The 20,702-nt window shown below is 48.1% G+C and overlaps 4 protein-coding genes across 4 annotated transcripts; 3 read left to right on the top strand and 1 right to left on the bottom strand.

The window, feature by feature from the left end:
• Nucleotides 1–3,951: 3,951 nt before the first annotated feature.
• Nucleotides 3,952–6,153, top strand: N0V96_005488 (uncharacterized protein; the record flags this gene model as incomplete). Its single annotated transcript, XM_053199240.2, has 1 exon — nucleotides 3,952–6,153. The coding sequence occupies one exon, from the start codon at nucleotides 3,952–3,954 to the stop codon at nucleotides 6,151–6,153; it is 2,202 nt and encodes a 733-aa protein (XP_053043302.2).
• A 5,306-nt stretch (nucleotides 6,154–11,459) lies between these two features.
• On the top strand, nucleotides 11,460–12,876 carry N0V96_005487 (uncharacterized protein; the record flags this gene model as incomplete). Its single annotated transcript, XM_053199239.2, has 3 exons — nucleotides 11,460–11,969; nucleotides 12,021–12,266; nucleotides 12,322–12,876. The coding sequence occupies 3 exons, from the start codon at nucleotides 11,460–11,462 to the stop codon at nucleotides 12,874–12,876; spliced, it is 1,311 nt and encodes a 436-aa protein (XP_053043301.2).
• Nucleotides 12,877–14,877: 2,001 nt separating this feature from the next.
• N0V96_005486 (uncharacterized protein) lies at nucleotides 14,878–15,458 on the bottom strand (the record flags this gene model as incomplete). The annotated part of the gene is made up of 2 exons (XM_053199238.2): nucleotides 14,878–15,320; nucleotides 15,392–15,458. 2 exons carry the CDS (start codon nucleotides 15,456–15,458, stop codon nucleotides 14,878–14,880), a joined length of 510 nt encoding a protein of 169 aa, XP_053043300.2.
• Nucleotides 15,459–17,032: 1,574 nt separating this feature from the next.
• N0V96_005485 (uncharacterized protein) lies at nucleotides 17,033–18,757 on the top strand (the record flags this gene model as incomplete). Its single annotated transcript, XM_053199237.2, has 1 exon — nucleotides 17,033–18,757. The coding sequence occupies one exon, from the start codon at nucleotides 17,033–17,035 to the stop codon at nucleotides 18,755–18,757; it is 1,725 nt and encodes a 574-aa protein (XP_053043299.2).
• Nucleotides 18,758–20,702: the final 1,945 nt, after the last annotated feature.

Below are 20,702 nucleotides of genomic sequence, written 5' to 3'. Positions count from 1 at the left end.
TTCGCAAATCGCCTGACTCGCCGATACGAGGGTTTGCAGTCTCGCAGAGCCTCTCAGGAGAATAGGACAGTGGCCTGTGTAATTTACGAGACTAGATCAGGCCGGCGCAAAGCGGGACGCTGGAAAAGCAGATGGCAGACAGAATGTGGCGTCAGCTGAAGTGTCAACAACATAGGCAAAAGAGTGTGGCGTTGTTTTTCTCATCTCTTACTCCCGCTTTCAGCTGTATTAGTGAACACTTATGGAAAAGCTAAAATTATCACGTAGCATCAATTGCCCCAGAGCAAAAGTGAGCGCCCGATGACTGGAGGGGGATCCATCCTGTTTGAAGCTATTTGGTGATGTCATGCGTACAACATGGGTTAGCGTTGCAGCAGTACTCCGTAGGGAGGGTGAAGCAGGGCCGGTGCTGCTTCAGTGTGCTTCAGGTTTGGTGTTTTTGGTAGGGGGTTCGCGGGGGCCAAAGCATACACAGTAGTGTACGACGGCTACGGTGCAGACGGAAGGCGAAAAGGGCGATTTGATTGAGATGAAGGGGCGTTGAGACGACGGGGACTTTTCAATAGTAATGGCAAAAGGGGTTTCCTTGCTGATTTTAGAGGAAGATTGGTGCAGTAAGGTTGCTGCGGTTTCTTATTTGGGAGGGGTCGGGAAATTTTGCGGCATTGGAGGGAGGAAGTAAAATAAGCATAGGATGGGATGATAGTTTCGGATTGTGCTGATCGTCACTGTCAATCCGTTCAAAGTGACGGAGTTGTGTGAAGAGTTGATGGGCGGGAAATGATGGCATTCGGATTTCGACAGTCTGATTCTCTGGAGGTTGGTTGTGTAAATGGATGATGCTTGTTTCTGTGTACTGCCTTTGGTGGACTTGGTGGCATGTGGTCCTGACGATCACCGGCCCCATCGCATTTTGCATGACTGGATCCACTGTGTCCTTCGTGCCCTCCACGGACAATACTTTTGTTAGAAAAACAGATTTCTGTCGTAGCCTTGACTTGGCAACCGTCAACAACCTGGTGGTCGGAGCGTTTAAGTCGGTGACGACGACCCGTATTGATGACGAAGCCAGTTCTATTGCTGTTCGCGAATGCCGTCGCTCAGTTATGGAGTACCGGCGAGCAGGTATTCGTACTAAGCAAGTGAGACGAAGAGGTTGGACGACAGGAACGACAATCGAATGGATGGATCATCGGCGCTAGTGGGAAGTGAGGGTCACGGGCTTCCAGGAGAAGGAAAGGGTGGTCTGGCTTATAGAGAGGGGCGCAGTCACACCTCAAAAAGACAAGGTAGGCGACAGTGGTCGCTCAGCCAACCACGGTCGGCCTATAGGCCCGGGGCGACAATAGTCAGGGCTTCGGCCCACTAAAGAAACGTTCAGACTCGCCGGTGGCCACAATCAGTTTGCGGTCAGCGATTTGTCGCTCGTCTTATTTAGATTGCAGTCGCAAACGTGTCCCCAAAGTGAAGCCCTTCTGAAGACGTCTAGTAGGTAGGAGAGTAGGTTCCTTGTGTAAAGGGGGAAGTTTAGGAGGGGTGACTCGAGTGCATTCCAGGTACTTTCAGTAGAGCACCGGCTGCTCTTCGGGGACTCAGTCCTCTGCGGTCTCTGCACAGCCGCTTCCTTACATGCACCCGACGTAGGTACTCTTTAGCACCTTCGCCTCCGCCACCTCCAACGGTCTCAGCCGTCATTGGCAGAAGGCATGGATAATCGCCCAGGTCTAAGTACTGTCCGGTAGCAAGGCAACTAGGGTAAGGTGAAGTCCAAAACAGAGAGTGATGTTTGCATCTCATGAGCTTACGGCTGAAGCTCGACAGGCATGGATCGGTGGCTGCACAGAAAGTGCCGCTCTTTCCCATGTTGCCCCGGACGGGGACTCAAAATAAACCTGCTTGGCTCGGGCTGCCTTGCTTTTTCCCACCTTTGCGGCGGGCCTTTTGCCCCCCCTCACTGTGTGGTGTGGTATGTGCCTCTTCTTTCCCCTAGCCTGATTTTACTTTTCACTCCGAGAAAACTACATAGACGGATACCAGGCGGGTCTGGTCTTACCCTGGCTTACTATGTAGGTTTTTAAGGTGCAATGCCAGCACCTATCACTCCACTCTCTCAGTCTGATCCCATCATCCCAAAGTGCTCCCCTGTCCTTGATGACGGCACTCGGCAGGGCAAGAACAGATGGGTCAGTGAGGAGTCCCGTGAGCACTGGGGCTGGTGAGTACCTCCTCCACAGATTCCAGTTTGGAGGTGCAAGACTGGGCCGTTGTTATGGAGGCCCCATTGCCGTTGTTGTCGAGAGACTCGTACTACGTAAGGTACAGAGTATGTATACCAGTGGGAGGAGGAGGCATCCAAAGCCAATTTGCCAAGGAAGGATATCAGGGATTGGCCATGGCGGTTGCTTCCTCCCGCGCAAATGTCAATCTGTCCCCACTCTGTTCACACAGAGGGGAGAACATGGCTGGGGAAGGAACCAATCCCGAAAGGTTAGGTGCGGAGTCCTCTACTACGCAGTATGTACGGAGTAGGTACCTTAGCTTCAGCTGCGGCTGCCCCGTTCCTGCCATCCCATCCTGTTAGAACTTAAGAGGCCCCCCCAATTTGTCTCGCACGCGCGCGCATTTTGCCTCCTTTCGCAGGGTCCGCGGTACAGAGTATTCCAAGGTACTCACGTATATCGCAGTTGCAACTACGGTATGAAGCACTACGGTACAGTCCCCTTCCACTGATTGACGTCGGGTCAAGATTGGAAAGCCAACATCCACGACCACAAGACCACCCAAGCCACCGTTCTTCGTGCTACCCACCTCACTGTATCCGTATCCTTCCGTCTTATTTTTCAAATGCCCCATGCCCGACGCCGATGACAATCCTTCCAAGCCTTGTATTCAGCATCTCTGAGGAGAACCACTCCAAACAACGATTCCTCCGGCTCCCGCTTCCTGCGCGCGCACGCCGCGGAGAGATAGTGGTACTCGAGCTCCTCGACAAAAGTTGGAAGCTGGCCGCAAGCCAATACGAGCGAGCGCAACGCCAGACAAGGGAGCCGCACGGGTGTACCAAAATACGAACTTCTGACCTGGCGCTGCTGCGGGCGAAACACCTAAATGCCCAGCTAGATTTTCCGCGCCTAGCACTCCCGGTGGCTTGCTAGCCATTCTCGCTGACCAGACACCGCACCACACCTCACTCACCTCAACATCTATCCTATTTCTCTCCTTACCGTTTCCCTGGCTGAGCGAAGCCCATTTTGACAGTTCGCAATTCCCCTATTCCTAATCGTATTCAGGGTTCTAAGACAATCATCATCTCAAAAAACGCCTGATTCCTCCCCTCGACATTGTCGTACCGGTGATTCCCCGGCTTCCCGCTGCTCGCCCGTTTAAACAAGCAAACGTGACAAACGTGCCTGCAACTGTCCCACGAACTTGCTCTGGTGCGCTCAATTATCGCCAAACTCGCCGAGACACTCCTTCTACTAGGCGGAGGCGACTAGCTTGCGTCGTCCGCCTGCCTGCTTCTCAATCCGAGTCACTGGGCGACCTGGTGCACGGAGGTTAGTGTTTCTTTCTCTGCTTCCCATCTGCATCGTCTGTTCTCCATGCACCTCTTCAATTTGGTGCGGTCTTTTCCCCATCTCATCTCTCCAGTCACTATACTGGAATGATTGAGCGGGATATTTACACATACCGATTTCAGCGAGAACCGCACTCACAATTAAACAGTCGTTGTTCCGAGACATTTTGAAATTGCACCCGCATTCCTGCAACCGCCGCACGCATTAGCCGGCCATCCTCCCAGGTCGACTCCCGTCTACCCAGCGTCCCTCGATTTCTCCGCTTCCCTCATCCACCACAATCGAACAGGACTTCTTGGCTGTTGGTCAGTCAACCATTCAACCCACGAGGGTTACGAGACGTTACCTCGAAAATATACATCCTGCCCGAAACATGCCGCGATACGAATTTGAAGACGGCCGCGACGCCGAGCGGGAGCCTCTAGATCAGGCCTATCGGTCTCATACTCCCAATCCTCCAGAGTACTACCAAGATAACCAGTACCACCATGGTGCGCCTCATGACTACCGCCACGATTATCAGTACTCCGACCCCAATCATGATCCAAACTTTGGTCGCATGAGAGCTGAGCGGAGGAACGATCGTCAGGGACCACCACCGGCTGCTGTCGGTGCCGTGGGCGGTGCCGCTACAGCATACGGAGCTCATCAAGCCGTATCCCCCATCGACAACTCTCCGCAACCTCCGGTGCACCGCGACTGGGGTCCCGACCGTTATGCGGCTCCACAACAGAGCAATCTGAATCCGAATATCACACCTGGCGCGGACAACTTTAGCGATACGGCATCAGGAGGTATGGCTGGTATCGCTTATACCGTCGCCGAACGTAACGCCAGGGAGAGCGGGGTTGGTGCCATGAGAAGTGCCGGCCAGATCCCGCGGGGACAGTCTCAGCAGCCCAGCGCACCACCGCAGGCTTGCAGTCAACCGGGAGGCGACGTGTACGAGATGAGCAATGCCGTCCCGCGTCCTTACCAAGGTAGCTACCAGGGCAGTCTTCCGGACCGAGACTCACACTCCAGCCTGACGGCTCTAGGCGGAGCTGGCGCTTCCCCGGCCCGAGTATCCCCATCCTCCAGCCCATACGGCTACAACGACTATTACAACGAAAACCCTTACTACCAAAGACACCCTCAGAACCTTGGTGTGGTGGATCCTAACTCTATTGCGGACGATGGTGATGATGGTCTAGACTACGGTAAGCCCAAAAGTGGACGAAACTCGATGCTTAGTCTTTCCAACAGCGATCGGACAGGCAAGACGAAAGCAGCTGGCGCAGCCGGTGCGGCGGGTGCGGCTGCTGCGGGAGGTGCCGCGGCAAGCTTGATGGCGAACCGAAATATCAGCGGCTACTACGACCCCAAGGGAACGGCCGAGTACCAAAACGGCAGCGCCATTGACCTCAGCTCACCAGAGAAGAAATCGGAATGGATGGCGCAGCAAAACAAGGGGCGCAGAAAGTGGAAGTGCTGCATCATTCTAGGGGTTGTCCTCCTCATTGCGGGCGCCATTGCTGGTGGCATTGCAGGTGGATTGCTTTCTAGAAACAGCCGCGATGGCAACAACTCAGGAAATGGACAATCAGCAGACGACGACAAGAATTCCAACGGAGACCTCAACGCCGATAGTGCTGAGATCAAAGCGCTTATGAACAACAAGGAACTGCATAAGGTGTTCCCCGGAATGGACTATACGCCTCTCAATTCCCAGTACCCCGATTGTTATCACAATCCTCCTTCACAGAACAACATCACCCGTGATCTTGCTGTTCTTAGTCAACTGACCAACACTGTCCGCTTGTACGGCACAGATTGCAACCAGACGCAGATGCTTATCCACTCAATTGAGCAACTCAAACTGGAGGGCACAGTGAAGATCTGGTTGGGTGTATGGCAAGATGGCAATAAGACGACCAATGCGAGACAACTCTCCCAGATGTGGGATATCCTGGATCAGTACGGAGACAAGCATTTTGAGGGTCTCATCGTCGCCAACGAGATTCTGTTCCGGAAGCAAATGACCGAGTCGGAACTGGGGTCTCTACTCCAAGAGGTACGAACCAACTTGACCAGCAAGGGGCTGAGCCTGCCTGTGGCAACTTCGGACTTGGGCGATGACTGGACGGCATCTTTGGCGTCAAAGAGTGACTACATCATGGCCAACATCCACCCATTCTTCTCTGGGACCAACGCCAAGGACGCAGCCATGTGGACTTACGCATTCTGGGAGAATCAAGCCAGTAGCTTCTTCAAGTCGGACAAGAAGAAGAACGTGATTGCCGAGATTGGCTGGCCGACGAAAGGTGGCACAAGCTGCGGTGATGGCACTGCTACCGGCTGCCCCAATGCCTCAGTTGCCGGTATCGACGAGCTGAACGAGCTATTGGACAAGTGGGTATGTCCCGCTTTGACTAATGGTACCAACTACTTTTGGTTCTCGGCCTTTGATGAGCCATGGAAGATAATGTACAACGAAAAAGACAAGAACTGGGAGGATCAATGGGGTCTGATGGACGTTAACCGCAAGGTGAAGTCTGGCGTCGTTATACCGGACTGCGGCGGCACGACGGTCTGACACATTGATGCCAGATGACTGTTATGAGACTTGATATATGGATGGATGAAGGATGATAGTCAAGCCCTGTGCGTGCTACTTAGCGATGCGCAGCATTGTACATGACGGAGTACTCTGGAGTTTTGGGGACCAAAGCATGCCCGGCTTGAGAGGTGCCGGCATCATGGTATGATGTTTTATGCCGTATATCACGTCGGTGATTGCTCGTGTGAGTGATTCCACACTGTATTTAGTATTTGATCGATCGGGAGGAATAGATTAGTTAAAATGCTCCGTGACCCCTTTGATATGACGCGACTTGTTTTCTCATGTTGGGACGTTTCCCCCACAATTGGCAAGCGCATCAAACCAAGGATTTTAACGCTCAGGCAACTTGTATCGAATGTCAGAAAGCCCGATACGGCAGTGGGATTTGCGCAACGTCATCCGATGCAGTGGTTGGGCTCTCGACCTACGTACCTCCAATGCGTCTGGAACGGGTGAATGAGGACAACGCGAGCCGGGGCGGGGATGTGCGGGGCGGGACCTGATCGACAAAATTTCTTCCGACGTCTCCGGTTGGGCTAGAGATCGCTTCACGTTTCTCATCCACAGCACTTGACCTTTTCAAGTTTCCGTCATTTTATCGCAACTTGCCCCTTCCGTGATCTCATTCTCCTCAAGATCTGTAGCAGATTATACGATTTTCACATTCCCTTGAGTCTCGCGCCCTTACGCAGAGACCGCGTCCTCGCAATAACTGTGATGAGAGTCTGGGCGCCGCACTCTTTCCTCTTGTTGTTTTTGACCAGCAGCAGCGTCGTAGAAGGAACAATGAAGTGGAAGAATGTCACGAGGCCGACGCTCAATGCTCCGCTGGCGTCCGTGCCGCTTCCTGAGTCTGGGGCCGCGCGGGATGGCGCGGAGATTGTGAAGCAGTTGACGGGGTTGTCTCGGTCGAGTATGAGCGGTGGCGAGGGTGCGAGACTGGATCTTGTCAAGGTTATTAAGCTTGAAGGGGAGTTATGGGAGCCGGAGGGAATGGTGAGGCTTGCGGGTGGTGATGTATGGGGAAATGACAGAGAACGGGACCCAGTGGAGGATGGTGATGGGGAAAGGTTTTGGGTTTCGGCAGGGGAGTATACCGTCCCGACGGAGAAGTATCCTGACGGAAAATGGATTGATGGGACGGATCGGAGTGCCGGGGCAGGCTTTGCGCATTTCGTGGTGTTTGATGGGCGCGGAAGACGTCTTGGGGACTGGGTTGTTTCCGAGGAAGGGGACTTGGAGGTAAATCTCGACTCGACATTCTTTCCACTCCAATTCTCTTCTCTTTAGGGGCCTGTGTCACTTTGCAGCCCCCTTGAAGTCAGACGGATGGTTAACGAAGGGAATAGTATCATAACGGAGGGATTGATTTTGACGGGCGGCATATCTGGGCTACGCTCTCGCAGTACCGGCCGAATTCGACGGCGACAGTGGTGAGGGTTGATCCGGTCAGCGTGGAGATGGAGAGGGTCTTCAAGGTGGCGGATCACCAGGGTGGGATCGTGCATGATGTCCACAATGGGACGTTGACGACCTTGGGGTGGGGTGGGAGAGTTGCGAGGAAATGGGATCTAAGCAAGGTCGCGATGACATGGGAGGGCGAAATTGGCGGTAGGATCAGGAAAGAGGAACAGGCTCAACTTGGCAAACTGGGTGAAGTGGATTACGATGGGGAAGTCGATGAACCTCTGACAACAATCGTGAATCCTTCATACTGGATCGATTACCAAGACTGTAAATCTCTCGGTACCGTCGACGGGAGGCATCTGATGCTTTGCTCCGGCATCGCGACGCTGGCGCCGGGGTTGGAAGTGGGTGGGCTGGCGATTGTTGAAGTGGAGGGGATGGTTCCTCTGTGGGAGGTTCCGTTTATGGAGAGAACAGGGGTTGCGCCGTGGATGAGGGAGGAGAACCACGTAGAGGGGAGCATTGGAAGGAAGAGCGTGCTGATGACGAAGAATCCGATGGATGTTGCTGTCGTCGGGGGACGAGTGAGACTGTATTTCGCCCCGGAAGAGGGCAGGAGTAGAATTTTTGTTTATGAGGTACGTGAGGGGTGATCTGTGAGGACCTTGTACGTATGCTTGGTGTGGTGCTCACTTTGTCGAGACTCTTCACAGTTGTTTTTGATAGGGAATGGAAACCATCGAGAGGTTCATATGTATCCTTGTATGCGTCTGCTTGGTAGCCATGGTGAGCAACTTCTCCGTTTTCATACGCAGGCTTCATAGAAGTTCCCATCGATGGTGTCTCGTGATGCTCCGTTGGTGCTCAAGGTATGCTGTAGGCGAGATAACCGTCGTTTTCGCACTAAAGATTCCTATTCATACTTAACATGCAAGGATTTGAAGGACCTCTTCATTGCAGGTGCCTATGGATGGCCGCTTGGGTATCTCCCAGAATGGAGATGATACAGGATGCTAATAACTCTGACCCTTGGGAACTACGCTTGCAAAGTTGCCAAGCCTGGGTCGTTGGGGAAACACTTTGCTGCACGAAGATGTCCTCCGAGGCCGTCAATGGGTCCGCTCCCGTTTCTGACTGTGAGAGGGACAGACGCTTCGGCAAAGTTTGAGATGATTGATGAGTCTCAAATGCCAACCTGCTGACGAGTGAAGTAGACGTCGTGGTGGATGTGAGATACTCAAATAAGACGAAGGGTTAAACCACGAGTCAGGGTGTCGAGGGTGGGAAATATAGACACAAAAAGGAAGGGAAAGGACAATCTTTGTGAATCAAAACGTGCGCCATCATTATCAATGATGTTAAGCAGTCCATCTGTGGGATGACGCTTAGTAATGTTGCCGTTGACTCTGCATCGTTCGTGCTGCCGTGATCGTTACATATGTGGCATGTAGATTGGATCAAGTGAGGGTTCAAGGCGTTGCTAGATGTACGTGTAATTGCGTTCTGGGCCATATGTCTCGTGTGGAAATGGAACCGTACAGAACGAGAAATCCATTCGGCCAAACATATTTCCGAAATCTTGGACTATCCCATGTCGTAACGAAAACCGACTTGATTAAGAGCAGTGAGAAAGGGAGATGACCGCTCTTGGGCCTTTCAGAAGATGCCAGTCAAACTTCACATGAGGGAACGCCATGTCTGAGAAGACGCTGCTTTAACTTGAGACTATATCTTATTTCTCGTACGAATATTCCGTGAGAGCCCTCAGAATCTGATACGCAAGATAATCAAAGGCTGCAGCATCACTGAGGTCGCCTTAGCATCTTATCCTAATCACACGGTCTTGCTCAGAGAGTTGCGGCTCGGGCCGTCGGGTGAGTCGATCTAGCAGCATTCACTCAGTTTGAAAAAGCTGTTTTCGGTATTCCCTGGAAAGAACAAGAAGATTGTTGGCGGCTCTCACATTAGATAGATGCTGACTGCGACGCCATGAGCGCCCAAAGGAGATGGAAACAGGCTAGTTCGTTTCTGGATCTTGACAAGGTCGGGTAACCGGTCGTCATCATTTGATCAGTATTTTGATGATGAAGGCAATTCGAATAAAAGCGTGGTGTATCCGTACGAAATTGGGGAAACTCAAGAAACATGTTTCGAAACACTAATAAGGCATCTCAAAGGATCCCATAATTCGTGTGATGCGTCATGTTGCTCATAGCTACACTTAGAGAGGCTTAATGGTAGCTCAATATCCGGCAGATGCTGCCGCGCAGTGGTAATAGCTGGGGATGCGTAGGCCGGGGTGCATTCAGTTGAGCTTGTTTCTCTAGTTGACCATGTTGATGTGCGTCATAGCACGACATGGCCCAGGTGCGCGCGCAACATCTAAGGGAGAGGTGAACAGGGCCCACCGATGGAGCATTTTGACATCTTCTGAATACCTATGATCCAAAGAGGCTTTTAACTTCACGGACTCGTGTCCTCATCCTGTGCACTAACGCTACTGTCTGCGCCCGTCTGGAAACGCCTTGACGCCTCAATATAGCTTCCTTTCGTTGATTTTTCTCCCCTGTTCCATTTCTTGACTCAATAATTACTTGTACCAATTGAGAGCCCAGCAAGAATGCAGCCAAACCGAGAGAAGACGAAAGGCAAAAGGCTGCAAGTCTGATCCCCCAAACATGGAGGGGTCACCCTTGGCTAAGAAGTAGCGGCAGGTGCTGCAGTAACAGGAATTATAATTATACGGCAGCTCAGACCCGGAAAGCCGGCTGCAGGAGGTGAGGGAAGTGTGAGCGAAGGGAACGGTAACCACCGCTAGCCCGGTTGAACGAGACTTTTCAAAGGGAGGAGACAGTTTATTGGAAAAAATTATGATCTGGTGTTACTCCAACAACATCGTTCCCGAGGATCAACGCTGGTAAGCGCAATCCACCAATCAAACGTGACGAATTTGTCAAAGAGGGCATGGAAAGAACTTGAGCTAACACAAAAGCGAATTGGGGATCTGCAAAATTGAATACCCAAATCTGAGCCACGTTCGTTCCACGGACTGTGCCGAGGTTTAGCACCGACTCGTCCATGACGATCTTTTGATACTAAACTATTAAAACAAGCGCGAATCAAGCGCGTCCGCAAGCTTCCAACCACTTATTATGCTACTGGACGAGCTTCTCAGTTCCCCGAAGAGATGATTGGGCACTTGAGCGTATAGCATAGCGAGATTAGACGTCATAACAAGGGGACGATGCCATTAGCGTTGCCGACGGAAGTGCTTCGTCCCGCGCGATGATCTGTACACTACTCCCTTTTCAGCTAAGACTACCTGGGAGAATGCTGATATTGGGCAGCCACTGCGTGGATGCTGCGTGCACGGCGGATAGGAATAGCATGTCGGTAGTTTGGAAGCGTCTTTGGTACACGGCCAGGTCCTTTTGTCGTGCCCTCCCGATCCCCAGAAATGTTCTTGCGGAGTAAACATCCGGGGAAAGTGGAAGCTCAATAGGTACTATAGTGTCTAGTGGCTACTCTTCAGCGCCGTTGACGACGCCATTCCCGCGGACCGATACACTACACTCGGGATCAAATCTTCCCGCGTGGCCATTTCCATGTCGCTACCACTGCTGGATATTCCCTGGGAACAGTGCGTCGACGAACCGTTGTGGATGTTTGTTTTGGAACTATGTCATCATTCAGAGATTTACGTTGAATCTAGTCAAACGGAGTATGTCATTCACACTAAGCGGTTATAAAAGTCACCGTCTTCTCATCACCTCAGGCGTTCATCATCATTCAGGGATTCTCTGACTGCTCCATTGGCCTACTTTTCTTCTTCACTTCATATAACGCATATACTTACTTACTGCTTAGTTGCAATGAGGTATCAAGGCACATTACCAGCCTTGCTGGCCGCCTCAGCAGCCGCATTCCCGTCTATGGCAACAAAGGAAGACCTCGAGAATTTGATCAAGCGCAACGCAGAACCTGAAGCCAATCCCGAGCCACAGATCCTCGGCGGAATCATCGGCTCACTCACCAACACCATTACCGGACTTCTTGGGGCTGTGGCACAAGGAGCATTGAACCCCGCAAACAAGCGTCCGGAACCAGGCTACGACTTCATCGCACCTGGCCCCAATGATAGCAGAGGACCCTGCCCGGGCTTGAATCTGCTTGCGAATCACGGCTACCTGCCTCGTGATGGCCACGTCACCCTAGGCCAAGTAATTGAAGCCACTGCTCGCGGGTTCAACATGGGTCCTGACCTGTCAACTATCCTCGGTGTTTTTGCTGTCCTCACGGACGGAGATATCGCCACTGAGTCGTTCTACTTGGGATCTGGCCCAGGGAATGTTGGCGGTTTGAACAGGCACTCGACAGTCGAGGTGAGACTATGAGTTCAATTATGTTTCGTGAAATCTGTCTAACTCTCTTAGGCCGACATCTCACCTAACCGAGAAGACTTCTACAACGGATGTGGCGATGCTCACCATCTCTCATCCCGCCTATTCAAGCAGAATGTTGACATCGTAGCAAAGAGCGGAACGAAGCAGTTTGATCTGACCAACATGGGTACACAATACCAAGAACTGTCCATGTTCTCTCAGAAAAACAATCCTTACCTCTACTACTTCCCTTTCCCCTTGATTGTCTCTCTTGGCGCTTTTGCCTTCTACCCTAACGTAAGTTGCTCCATTATCTCTGATCTCTAGTAGCTACTAACATCCGGCACACAAGTTCTTCAGCAACGGCACCTACGGACTCGGAGGTGTTGCCAATTATGAGTCCATCTCCTCTATCATCGGGGCTAAGTACGACTCCGCGACGGGGGAATTCCAGTACGTACCCGAAACATGGCCCGCCAACTGGTACCGTCGCGCAACGCCGTACACTGCAGTTCAGACCGTGCTAGAGGGTCTCCTTATCTACCTCCGCAATCCTGTTACTCCAGCTATTGCGCAGCTCGGCACAGGAAATCTGAATGCTACGACTCTTCTGTGTGATGTTTACCAGGGTATTAATTCACTGGTACCACTCTTCGTCGCCGGGACTACGGAGGAGGTGGCTGCCGCGACTACTTGGGCTATTTCCAAGCTTGACCCTTTCTTTGGCAACACCGTTCTTGGCTGCCCAACCAGCGTTCTCTCTCCAAACAGCCCTAGCATCCTGTTCCCTAATGCCAACCAGCAGGGTGGTCCGCTCAACCCCCCTCCCAGTGTGGCCAAGCATATTGGCAACAACGTCTACTACAAGACGTACTTTACTTCGGCACCGGTGACACCGGCATGCTGAAGTATCCATGACAGAGCGTACAGAGAACTAGTTCTTTCATCACTTTGAGTTACTTTTAGTTGTTAATGCTCTATTACAAGAATGGAATAAGAATATTTCGTAATTTGTTTTTTCCCAGATGAAAATATACGGATATAGTTCTTTGTACTAACATCATCTCGCTCACAACAAGTTTGTATATAGAGAAGCTTTTTAGCACAGCTTATCCTGAAAATACCAAGGTCGTGGACGACTCTTCAATGCTACGTGGGAAGTATCATGACTTTTGCGACTGTAGGAATTTATCACTTCTGAGCTCAAGGTTACCTACCTAGTTTCTATTTGCCAGCATCGCAAATTCATGGAGTTTCAAGCGAGAAACACTTGTCTCTACCTAGCGCGGCTGGGATCTAATCAGATACTAGTACTGGAGACATGAGGTAGTTACGCCTAAGTCCCGGTCCGAAGCGTCGCCTGAATTCGTACAAGGTCATTGGGCGATGCGTACAATATCATGATGTTTTAGTTAGCTCAACATTGCGTGGGACCCTTTGTTGTAAAGAAAGTTTTCAACCTGACCGATGGAAAACTGGCCATGCTTTCCGATATATGAACGGAAGTCAAACCACGAGTCAAGAGCCATAGTATGGCATGTTTGCAAAAGGGCGAAACGTTAAGAGATAAAAAGCTGAATCGATACATTGCAAAGGCCCTACTTTTGGTAGACACCCAGGATGAAGACGTCGAACAGCTAGAGCCCCAGAACAGGTGGGACAAGATGGCGGCCAATGCCTTCCAAGTTAAATCGACCTAATATGGCACAAGAATATGGAGATGCACATCTCCGGAGCAGCTTGTTGCCGGCAGGAATAAGTGGATGCATTAAGCTAATTGTGCAGCTTGTGCCTTTTTACTAAAACAGCAATAGCGGGGTGAAGCTGCATCAGAAAATCTCTTAACGCCATAAATGCCATAACATGAATGCTCGGGGTCCTCTGCCGTCCCGTTCGCCAATTGGTGACCTTAGTACGGACACTCGGTAGACAAAGTTTCCGTCTGCATTCCGCTCGTACTCAGCCACAATCCTAGACTACTAGTGGTCAGATCCGAATGAGACGCCAAGCATGGCTCACGATGATTCATCCGCGCTAGCAGGGATTCTTGCGTCAGAGGATGACTGGCGCTATCCTAAGTCGCTGATGGAGATCCCGAAATTGAGCGCTTCACAGGTCCGCCCCTCCCCCCGAAACCCCCTCCTTAACCTCCTAGGCGCGCCTACAACACGGTCTTAGCTACCTATGTTAGTGACGACTGATATATTCAATTGTCGTGAATCATAGAGAGAAGCTGTTTTGTTTACCTAGGGGGAGGTATGTGAGTATATACAATGGGGGGCCGTACTGAGCCATTCGTGATAGAACACTTGCTTGTTGCAGACTCGCACGAACATAATAGTAGTTGTCCATCATGATATCACGACTAAGGGCCGCGAAGTAAGCCTGATTGTGACTATGCTGATGTTGGCAATTCAGTGCATGGATATTGTTGGATTACGAAGGCAGAAAAGGTGGATTTGGGTAGGTAGGTAGGTAGGTGGGTAGGTGGGCAGTTGGGGCCCGTGCAGACGGACCCTTCCACCTACTTACCCCCACGGAGGGATCGCGGGCTCTGTCCGCAAACTTCTCCCTTCCAAACGCCCAATAGACAATTCGATACTATTGACCTCGTCGCGACCGAAAGGTCTGACCTGCTTTACGTGTATACCAACAGATATAGAATGAGCCATACTGAATCATGCGTCCACTGCCGTCGCTACGATCGTACCTAAAAACTGGGTTGCATCTCGTCAAGTTCTTAAGGGTTATATAGACAGCGCAACATTTCAAGCAGCTTAATTGGAATACGGTGCGACTGATCGAGAGTTGCATTCATCGGCTATTCCATGACAATATTCGACCTGCACAACGCGCCCTTTCATCCACTATAAGCCCAGTCACAAAGTTGAAGCGCGCTGAGGCGTTACTACTTAGTTTCCTTGCCCATAACACTCTTGAGCGCTTCGGTCTCAGCCTCTTGACGAGCGAGACGAATTCGTAAATCGTCCCTCTCCCGAGTCATCTCCTTCAGCATTGATTCAAGTTCGTCGATGCGATCAACCTTCTTTTGTCTGTACTTGCGGGCAGCAATCGTGTTTCGCTGACGACGAAGGATCTTGTCGGTGTAGGGAGTGGCTACCTCTGGGTCCTGAGTATTGTCATTCGGCGAGGACCGGTGAGATGACTCAGCCCCCGAAGCAGCAGTATACACTGACATATCCAGGGGCGGAGGCTGGTTCGGGCTGTTGGAATTGGAATTGGAACTAGAGCTGGGCTCAAAGAGGGCATCCAGCTGAACGGGGAGGAAGGTGTCGGAGAAGGTGTCGAAAAAGGCGGGGGGTGAGGTGTCGAGGAAGGTAAGTGGGAAAGCTGATATATGTAGTCAGTACACTAGATGTTGACTCATCGGGTGCAGAGATAGAAAAATATTGTCTTCTTACACTGATCAATCGGGTTGTCGAGGGGACTAGCACTGATGGGATGCGTCGCATAGTAGCAGACATCCATGGCAGAGTGTCCCAAGGCGGTGGTTCAGAGTACGGAAGGCTAGGATCTATGTGGACAGAGTCTGGGCCAAAAAGCCCAAACTCTGTACCCGGGAGGCCAGCGGCCGACAACTGAAGTGACTGTTGTTGGTGTTGATGCTGAAGATCGTGTGTTAAACCGACCTCGCCGGGAAGACTTGAGTTATCCTGGGCCCATTGCGGCAGTAGGTTGGGCTGGCTGGAACCAAGTGGTCTCCCGCTGGATCGCGGCCGCCGCGGCTGATGACGATGCGGCGCACATTGCTGCAGAGTGTAAAGGCCCTGTTACCTAGGGCCAGAGGGTGACAACGTTAAGTCGGGATGAGGATATTCTCGTCTTGCGAGAATAAAACTGTCGTGGAGAGGAAACAATAGGGTTGACTAATGGTGGGAGACTGGGTTTATAAATCCAACAAAAATCCAGACCAACCTCTGCAGACGCAATAGGAATGGGTAAGACGCCCGTTTTCTGGCGGGTTTACGACGGCTGCAGACGTGGGTTGCCCGCACTGACAACGCTAACCTTAACATTGGCAATGAACGGGTGACCTGGCGTAAGCCCGATCGAGATGTGGCTCAGCACGCCTGCAGTAGACAAGACTGTTGCGGGCTGACAGATGTGCTGATCAACAGGCCAGGGGTATTGCGAGTAGTCTTGCAGCTACCCGATCTACATAATAGAAGTGGCTCTGCACAACTCAGATTATGCAACAAGACAGTCTGATCGCACAATCCAGGATTAAATTTCCGCCCCGTGATCATTGTTCAAATGAGCCTTAGTGTAACCTCTGATCAAGGAGGGCTGAAGAGTTCATCTTGTATGACAAACGTTGCTGCAGCCCAGCCTCAGTGTACTCAAGACGTCACGTCACGCCTTATCCTATCGAAAACACCCCAATACCTCGTTCATAATAGAATCCAGCGAGACGGATAGTCTACTACAGTACAGGTAGACCGTGACTGGACCCCCAGTGCTCTGTTTTCCAACTACAGACGAAAGCTGGTAAAGCTGCAGGACGGCCAAAACGGGACCCTTCTGACTGCACTTTTCAGGACCCCTTGCCAAGTCCCCTCTCGTCGGCGTCGTGCAGCTGCATGGGTCGAGCCCGACCCCGAACCTACGGTTAACGGAGCCTATCGGCCGGCCGAAGGCCTCTGACTCTCCCATCTCTCATACGAGTTACCCTCAGACAATCACACACCACAATCGGAGAATGGATCTCACTCTCCTTGCAGATACAGCGTCGGCATCAAACTCCTTGTCGCCGCCAGGGGCTCCTCCCAGCCAAGCGGGATCTCTGGAAAGCGAAAATGGCAGATCCTCCATGGCCCACCGTCCTCGCCATACGCGCACCAGCACACCTAAAGTGAGGACAGGGTGTATCACCTGTGAGTCTTCACCCAGATATGAGGTCACTGAATAGGTAAATGGACACCGCTTACTCCGTACAGGCAAGTAAGTCAAGTTAGACTTCAAAATCCAACCGCCAGTATTTGTGTGCTGATTAGTCCTCTAGAAAAAGGCACATTAAGTGTGACGAGGGCAAGCCTCATTGCATGAATTGCCTCAAGACCCGCGGTGTCTGTGATGGTTATGCCATCAAACCAAGAAAGACAAGAGGCAAGGCTCCGAGGGACCTGGAACCCTTGAACCCCGAACCATTACGTCGCCGGACGAGTCCCCGTCTGCGCATCCGGGAACCCAATGTGAACACCCTCGATTTTGCTGATGATATGCAAAGCGTTTACTTCAACGACTGGAACGAACTAGTTCGCGTCTCACTCGGCGGCGCTCACTTCTCTAGGACCAACCTCTGGACAACTACGATGCCTCAGCTCACCCGCCGAAACTCAGCTCTGCGACAAGCGGCTATGAGCATCGGGGCCATCAGCAGGGCACTGTCTTCTCAGGGCTCCCCTTATGTCGTGGCGAGGAATTTTGGTAACATCGCCAACCTACTGCAGAGCCCACATTATCAGAATGCCATTGTCTACTACTGCCAGGCACTTCGTCTACAAGGGCAGGCCGACTTCCAGACTGCCAGCATTCAAGAGGCCGTACTTTTGTCCATACTCTTTGTCGCATTTGAGGCCTTGCGGGGAAACCGACACTCGGCTCTTCAGCATGTCAAGTTTGGTTTCGTGTTGTTGCAGGAGTTGCTCACCAGCGAGGACTCGGATCATCGCATCTGGAACCTCGCGCCCGACCCTAGGCAACTCATTACCGAAATTCTGGATCTATATAACCATCTCGACGTACAAAGTCGCACCGTTCTCAGTGGCCATGTGAAGTCAAGCCGGTCACCAGCCTACGAACTCATCAAAGGCCTAAAAGCCAGAGGACATACCATTGAGACGTACAACATGCAGATACAACGCTATACAGACCCAGGAGAAGGAAGAAAAGCAATGCCGGAGGTATTCAGCAACGCTGAAGACGCATACTATTGGTGGCAAACCTGCCAGCGACGAATCGCTAAGCTTGGTCCCCTCCTACTGACTGTCATCGATGATCTCAAACTCGAAGAGATCAATGATGAGGCCGGCATCGACCAACTACTCGAGATGATGCAAAACCAGCCTGAATTGCTAGCGTACTGCGAAAAATCGGTCGCAAATCTCCAGCAGTGGCGACACGCTTTCGAGCCGCTCTACAACAAGACATTGTCCGACGTGAACATCTCACGTAAAGAGTATCTCAAGATCCTGCATCTTCGTATGCACTACCTCGTCATGTTTCTATACAGCTTCTTTCCCAAATACGCCGACGAAGCCACCATCGCTTCCATGACACCGTACTGTCGAGAGATTAACGACGTCATCGAGATCCTGCTCCGTGAGCAGCAGAAAGACTTCAAGACTCCCGCACACGTCTTCTCGATGGAGTTCGGCCTGGCGTGGCAGCTTACCGTCGTCGCTATGACGTGCCGCGATCCCCTGGTTAGGGATAACGCGACGCGCATCCTCGAAATGTACCCGCGGAAAGAAGGGCTCTGGGACAGTAAGGCTTTCTTGGCCGTGTTGAGAAAGAACCGCGAGCTAGAGGCAGAGAATGCTAGGGAGGGAACACTGGCGGAACAATGGAGGCGGCTGTGTAGAAGGGAATTCATCTTTGAAGATGCTGGAGAGACCATTATCTTTCGCTCTTTGAAGAAAAGGGAAGAAACTGGCGAGTGGGACCTAGTTGAAGAGACCGCCGAGTTTAAGGGAGAAGTTGATACTTTAGAATGGAAGGTAAGGCCGCTAAGCGGCCAGGGGTTTATTATGACCGGTATAAGTTAGTTCTAATTATATATAGTGGGTTTTTTTTTAGCCTTATAAATATAAAATATTAACTTTAATAAAATTAGGTTTTTGAAAGATATCATATAATATAATATATTATTTAATTATATAACGTACTTATATAGCGAGCGACGTATTATAACAAGCAACACACGTCTTTATAATTCTACTCTCTTTATTTTTAAAATACTTTTTTTTATATATAAATATATAATCTTTTTTTAAATAAAAGCCGAATTATTTTTATTCTCTAAGCTATTAAAAAAGACCTAAAAATGTTTATATAAAGAGCTATTTTTATTTTTAAAGTCCTTAAATTAACCCTCTATTATTAATATATTAAACGCGTTATATAAAATAAAAAAAATAACTAAATTTAATAAAAAATAATTATAATAAAAAAAATAATTTTTAAATAAATTATTAACTTAATTAATTAAGGGTTCTTTTTATAATAAAAAGGTATATAAAAAGTGTCTAATTAATTTTTTAAATATATATAATAAAATATATATTAAATTGCGATAAGTAAAGAACTTTATATAACGTATTTTTTAAATTAAAAAATATAATTTTAATATTAAATTAATTATTAAAGGGCCTTAGTTAAAGATCTTATTATTATATAAGGCTAGTTTATTTTTATATAAAAATACGATTATAAAATATAAAATATATAATAATAATATTTATAATTTTAATAAAATAGGCTTTTTAATAAAAAATATTATTATATATAAAAGTTATTATAACTTTTAATTATAATAAAAGGCTTTATATAAAATAGCTTAGTAATTAAAAAATAGGTTTTTATTATTTAGGATATATATATGAATAGCTAGGCGCTACTTTTATATATTATTATAAAAAATAAATATTACTTCCTCTCTTAATATATTAATAACTAATTCTTAGCTATATAATATATTTATTTAAATAAAAAATAAATAAATAACAAATAATATTAACTTAGATTAACTAAAATATTTTAATTAATATATAAGGACTTATATAAAAGGCTCTTATTACTTTTTAATTTTTAATAATTATAATAGCTATAAATTAATTAATTTTAATAAATATTATAAAAAATAAAATATTATTATTCTTTATATACCTCTTTATTTATTATATAAGCTTTAGCCTCTTAATATTAAATATTTTAGCTTATTAAAATACTTATATAATAAGAAAATTAAGAAAATAATATAAATATAAATTTTATATATTATAAAAAAACGACTTCTTTTTTATTTTTAAAATAGTATTCTTTATTTTAATAAATAAAAATAATATACGAACTAGTTTTAAATAAGTAGGCCTTATATTTTTTTAACCCTAAAATAGTTATTTCTTATTTAGATTTTAAATTAAAAACGCTAATATCATTAAATTTATAACTAAGTAGCCGAGGCTCTTAGGACTTAAAAATACTAACTATAATACTAAAGAGTATATAAAATACTATCTTTTTTAAAAAATAAAATCTAAGTATATTAAAATAGCTTATTAATACTAATATATAAAGTAATTAATTTCTAAGCTAAAAGTATTAATAAGTTAATTTATAAGCTTATTATTATTAAAATAAAGAACTATAAGTTTTATATAGGGATAAAGGTATTAAATAAGTACTAAAAAATAAAAAAAACCCGGTTATGTTTTAAAAAAGTTATTTAATAATATTAAAATAAAAAGTACTAAAAATAAAAAAGAATTAATATTAATATTAAAAAAAAAGAATAACTTTTAAAAAAAGGGTTATATAAAAAGTATTAAATTATATACGTAATAATATAATAATTACGAGAAGCTTAAATATAATATATAAATTTATAAAGTAGTTTAGAATAGTAATAAAAAAGAGAGTAATATATAGTTTTAATTAATTTCGTACGTTATAGTTAAGTTAATTTATAAAAAAGGTTAAGAAGTTATAAAG

Source organism: Colletotrichum fioriniae (genome assembly GCF_027942845.1).
Source record: "Colletotrichum fioriniae strain IMI 355084 chromosome Unknown scaffold_6, whole genome shotgun sequence".
NCBI classification, from domain to species: Eukaryota; Fungi; Ascomycota; class Sordariomycetes; order Glomerellales; family Glomerellaceae; genus Colletotrichum; species Colletotrichum fioriniae.
This window is presented reverse-complemented; position numbering and strand designations above follow the sequence as displayed.